The following is a 6,197-nucleotide window of genomic DNA, read 5'->3' on the forward strand; positions in this document are numbered from 1 at the left end:
CATATGGGGCTTTCAATGGTTAAATACGAGAGAAAATCATTGGGTGGCTTTGATAAAAATTTATTGTGGAAAATGCCATATGAAATATAAAACCGGGAATATCTGCGAAACCGTTAAAAATTTTGAAATACTCTAAATACAAAAAAAATACGAAAAATTATTTTATATTTTAGAAAGTTTGGCGTACAATTCTGAACATCCTGTATGATTTACGATTTCCATATTTATAGCAAAGTTAGCACAGACCATCCGAAGTAAATGCCTAATATAATTTTGATTTCAGGACAGTTCTTGTATTACTAATAATTTTTTTAAGAAAGGTTGAAAAATATATAATTTTTATTTATTTATTAATATCTCTCATGTCTTGGGATTATCTAAAGTGATCATAAGATAAAACCGTTTAACTTAAAAGTTTTTTTACCGATTTTTTATTTTCTAGTTTTTAGTATTTAACGGAAATGCCTACCGAATATTCCTCATTCTATTTAATTCATTTAGTGCATCATTATTACATGGTTTTTTACCTGATAATTTATTACAATCTAATTCCTCAATACATAGCCCTTCCAGAGACTTGACTCGACTTAGAGCCACGTATGCTTGCCCTTCCTCAAACAATTTTGAGCCCAAATACACTACTGCATGGTCGACTGTGCTGCCCTGCATTTTATGGACGATGGATGCCCATGACAAAATTAAGGGTAACATTCTTCTTTCAGCCGTACCATAATTGAATTTTGCTGGAAACTGTATGGCTTTCGGGTGTATAACGTGTATGCCGTCTCTGCCAAAGTCAATCCAAACTGATGGTACCTACATCTGTTTCGTACATTTGGGTTCGACGGAACTGAGGCCAAACAATTTCTGTAATGTGGCCTATAGCACCATTTACCAATCCTTTTGTAACGTCAATGTTGGACCGCAACATTATTTTGCTCCTACAAATATTTCAAGTACTGATGGTAAGCCTCCAGTCTTATTTATATCTGTTGGTATTATATTTGCTAAATTTAAAGTATCTGTATTTCGTGTGGCGTCAATTAATTGGTCCTGTGCTTTAATGGTATAAATTCGAGATCCCTTATTCCGGAACAGATTTAAAACAGCAGCGTTGTGATTGTTTACTTGCTGATTAGTAGTGTATACCCTTAACGCTTTGTCTGTTGCAAACTCATCACTTGGGTTTTGAATAACTCTTTGCATCAAAATACTAAAATGGTTAGCGGTTAGCTCACCTATTCTCAAAGCATTTAGTATTTCAATAAAAGTATGGTCCCCTTGCTGACGCATATTCTCCGTCAGCTCACAGAGCGTGAACAAACGCCATAGATGTGTGGCTGGTTGGAGATGATCGGGCTGTTTGAAAACAGGAGCTCCGGAGCGTTTGATTGGAGGCAGTTGTAACAGATCTCCAAAAAGTAAAACGTTTATGCCTCCAAAGAACTCGTCTTCATGATTTTTAAGTTGTCTTAATCGTGCGTCAATCATACACAGCATTTGATAAGATACTATTGAAATTTCGTCCATGTTGTTCCCACGAGTAATGGACATTTTAACGGTCGACCCCCCCAGAGGTCCAGTAGAGGGGCAAGGCTATAATATACAACAAGAGGCGCCCAATCTTGAGGGGAAAACGCGTGCGACATTACATTTTTAGCCACCCTAATGCCACACAGTCCTCAGCACGTTTTAACCTATTACCTTAACTTGGGTGGTAAAGCTACCGCTAACTACGTAGGTACATCTAATCACCTATTTTTTTTATCTGTCCTTCTAACGTCACACAATCTTGGACACAACTGTTCTGGACACGACTACTCATGCCCTCACCTAATACGCCATTTTGTAACGACGTACATCTTGGATTTTAAATTTTGTCATAATCACAGTATTCTACTAGTGTAGCCCTTTCATTTGATACCCATATTGAGAGGGTTGTGGAAAAATATGAAATCCGCCATTTTGTACTGGCGGCCATCTTAGATTTACAATGTTATTGATATTACTATATTGTATTGTCATCGGAACTAAAGGTGTGTACCAAACTTCAGATCAATCTGACAACAGGAAGGTACTTAAATTTCAATTTCTAATTTTGACCCAAATAAACAAACAAATAAATAAATACCGTACGGGTCGAGCTAAATAAAACCGTTTAAAAACATAAAGATTATTTAAGAAAGGGAAAGGGCGATTTTCAAAAATCTAAGATTTGTCAGCATTCATGGGACACAGGGCACAGAATAGATTTTAACAACGCAAAAATTGTAATAAAAGAAGCGATAGCTTCTAAAAGAAATATAAAAGAGCATTTTTATACAATCTAATAAAAATAAATGTATTGCTTATGCATCTGTAGATGTTAGTAATGTATGGCAATCGCTTCTTTGATTTTTAAGAACATAACATAAATAAACATAACATACATAAAAATTAAAAACAAATTAAAAATAATCACACAGAAAGTTTGAAGCTTTTTGATTTTATCTTATTAAGTAATTGTTATCAGATAGTAATTGTTAATTTTGAAGTTTAACTTGATATAAAGTCATTTTAACAGAACGTCAACGGTTTTTGTAGACGTATCTGTTTAAAAAAACTAAACTGTGCTCTAATAGTCGCAGTTAGGAAATGCAATCCCGCAAATGCGGGATCCCTCTAAAATTCCGCGGGATCAAACTTGCGGGATTTACCGTGCGGAATCTGCGGGATTTGCGGGACCGACACATTACTACTGGGTAACCGAATCCGGGCCGATGCGTCGACGCTCGGAACCCAGAGGATTCCCCTTACGGCTTGGCCATTAAAAATAAGTGAAATAAACAGGTTAGTTGTTAGATTTCTTTCAGGCGTATGTGCGTAAGTGAAGAAAAGCGTTTAACTAGTACGTGTGAACAATTTCGTCAAATAAACTGCCGGACAAGCAAAATTTTAGGGTAAATTTAAAGTTGAATATCCCTTGAACTAAAAAAGATTTTGGGATGCGGTTTGGACCAGGTTTTAGATGCATCTATTTTGATTAAGATGCTATGTGGTTTTCGAAAATATATTTAGCGGTTTTTTAATTTTTTTTGTTTTATGAAAATTACGACGTTTTTTTCGAAAAATATGCATTTTTAGTCATACGTATGGTCCTAAATGGTACAAAAAGCTTTGTACATTCTGTATATGCCAAAAAATTATAGATATAGAGTGTATCTAAAAGCAGATAACTAACACAAGTTAAAAAACTTCAACATCAGAAAAATATTTTTATTTATAAAATAAGTAGATAAATTATAATTACATTTAAGTTTATTTAATATTAAATATATTTTTTGAACACCCTGTATACATCGGTCCAAATTTCTGTACAGCTAAGATACACGCTATATCAATATATTGTAGACCTATGCAAAATGTACAATGCCTTTTGTACCATTTAGCACTAAATCTATGACTATAAATGCATATTTTTCGAAAAAAACTCGTATTTTCCTTAAAACAAAAAATTTAAAAAAACCCACCAAACTGTTTTTTCTAATTTCAATACAGATTAATTTTACATAGTTAAAATTTCGATTTTTCAAAAATTGTAAATTTTCGGTAAAAAGGATTCTTGGCCAAATTTGTACACTATTATTACGTCGTATTACGTATAGTATTACGTGGAATGTTAATCACTAAAATGAGTGTCAGTGTAGTTTACAAAGAGAGTAAAGGCTCAAGTTTAGTTTGGGATTATTGTTTACAGCCCCGCAATTTTGCGGATCCGCGGGATTGAATGCTTTAATCCCGCAAGTTTGCGGGATTGAGATTTTGGTGCGGGATTGCATTCCCTAGTTGCAGTTAATTTTAGTTATTTTAATTAGTAGTGTTTTGTTTTTTTTTGGCTTCCGACGACGGAAAGAGATATAATTCCCGAAACGTTAAGTATTTTTTTATCCGCCAGGCAAATTTGTTTATTACTAAACCGCTGCTGACAATTAGTCTCCGTTGGATTAACGCCAGCAGTGTTTACAAAAAATAACTATTTGATTTTGTAGATTTTCTTGCAGTGGCGAAATACCCATTGTAGTTTTTTAAAAAGATGAATCCGCCACAGAGGCACAGACATTTTTTACTATGAGTAAAAATGCACCAACGAAACTCATCACGAATCGCATTAACGCACAGTCAGTACATCCAGCTTCGCAAAAATGGTTAAGAATCTGCACAATTCCGCTTTAATATGTATGTTTCTAAAAGTTCGAAACCGTATATTTTCTGTTTTCTGAATACATTTATTACAAACATATTTAACAGGGATAAGTAATCTTACAACTTTTAAATCAAAGCTAAATATTTTTTAGGATGTTTACTTACTTATGGCCTTACTCAATTCAGCCCACATAATTAATTTTATTCCAATTTAATTAACTATCCAACTAGCCATAACAAAATAATATATTATTTCTTATCTCGTACAGATTATGTTTAAATAAATTGAATATCATAAAACAAATAGGTATGTATCTCCAGGTATACGATAAAAAATGTATAATCATTATATAAAAAAGATATCTATTTATCTGTGGTTCAAGTAAAATTATTCCGCATTATTTTTTCTCACTCACAATTACTTAAAAAAATACAAATAGATAAAGTAAATTTGATGAATTGGCACTGATTGTGAACAACATTTCCACAGGCAAAAAAACATAATTACCGTATCTTCATTGGTAACAAGGTCACTAAAAAGTTCCGACATTATCTCATTTTCATGGATTTACTTTTTTATACTTATTATTGTCTGGGTTATCTTAATTATGATTCCGGGTCAATAAAATCCACAAAAATAACGTTACAAAACATTAGGTAATAAAAACTATGTCAATAAGACAGATAAAAACGCAATATTTTTAGAATGAAAACTTCCGTCACGTATTGTGATAAAGAAATATAAAGTAAAAATTAATTATATCTATTATTATTCTCTTCAAAACATTAATGCAGTTTTTCAAACAAAACACTTATGTAGAACTTCAATTTTCTGATTTCGATATAATCATCGTCGTCATCATTTTCAGCTTCTTCACAATTTTATTATGGTTTAGCCTCCCTCACATGTTTAGATACTATTTTGTATCGGGTCCAAGTTAACCCTGCTAATTTCCTAACATCATGTTTGGTCTTTCTCTCCGATCCAATCTCAAGTTTGGTTTTCCTCTAGGTCTCTGGATTCCTCGTGGGTACCACGCCGTAATTTTTGTGGTCCATCTGTAGTATGTCTTTCTTGCCAGGTGTCCTGCCCATTGCCACATGAGTCATTTGACTCTGTGGATGACATCTATTACCTGGGTCTTTTGTCGTATCCACTCTACTCTTTTATGATCTATTTTGGTTATTCCCAGCATATTTCGTTCCATTGAGCGTTGTGTGACCTGCAGTTTCCTTTTAATGTCCGTTTTAAGTCTCCAGGTTTCGCATGCATAAGTCATGACCGGTAGTATACATTAGTCGAATGTTGTTTTCTTTAGATAAAGTGGCATTCTAGATTTGCATATAATTAAGATTCTTCCATAAGTACTCCATGCTAACTTAATTCTTCTGTCAATTTCTGGTAGTAGAGATCCCGAGCTGTGTATTAGTTGCCCTAAATATATTATTATTCTTATATATTGTTCTTAACCTAAAGCTAAGAACATAGTGGAGCGACGGGGCTAGCGGCGAGCAAGTAGCGCGACATCGCGTCCAAAACAAACCTGTGAAGACATGTAGGTTACGCAGCGAGGTCGATTGAAATAATTTTGATTTCGTCGCTCTGTCGCGCTGTAGAAAATGATGGATTCCCAAAAATTAATAGATTTAGTGTTTGTAAGAGAGATTTTATGGGACCAGAAAGATAGTAATCACCATAACCGGTACATTTTAGATAAGTTATGAGATGAACTGGTAACAAATTTTCGTAAAGGTTATAAAACTTACCAGACTCTCTACGGTTTTTGAAAATTTCATGTACAATAATACACCTTCTAGTTTGTTGGTTTCGATCAACCAAATGTTTGCGACACTACTGCCCAGAATGTTAGCCCCTGTTAACATTTTAAGTCATTAATAAATGAAAATAATAAATTTGCAAGTACCTGGGTTCGTGAATCGGTTCATTATTGGTTCGGAATCGGTCCTACCGGTCCTCGGATTTTTGTTAGGACTAAAAATTCGATTCTGCTAAT

General features: G+C 33.9%; 1 protein-coding gene across 1 annotated transcript; it reads right to left on the reverse strand.

The window, feature by feature from the left end:
* Positions 1-930: 930 nt before the first annotated feature.
* On the reverse strand, positions 931-1,530 carry LOC115889585 (ATP-dependent DNA helicase PIF5-like). The gene has a single exon (XM_030909637.1). The coding sequence runs from the start codon at positions 1,528-1,530 to the stop codon at positions 931-933; it is 600 nt and encodes a 199-aa protein (XP_030765497.1).
* Between the last annotated feature and the right edge of the window lie 4,667 nt (positions 1,531-6,197).

Source organism: Sitophilus oryzae, unplaced genomic scaffold, assembly GCF_002938485.1.
Source record: "Sitophilus oryzae breed Bouriz unplaced genomic scaffold, Soryzae_2.0 scaffold_815_pilon_pilon, whole genome shotgun sequence".
In the NCBI taxonomy this organism is placed as follows: Eukaryota; Metazoa; Arthropoda; class Insecta; order Coleoptera; family Curculionidae; genus Sitophilus; species Sitophilus oryzae.

Excerpts from the sequence above, each read along its gene's own strand:
- LOC115889585 (XM_030909637.1), bottom strand. The coding sequence starts at position 1,530 with ATGGACGAAATTTCAATAGTATCTTATCAAATGCTGTGTATGATTGAC.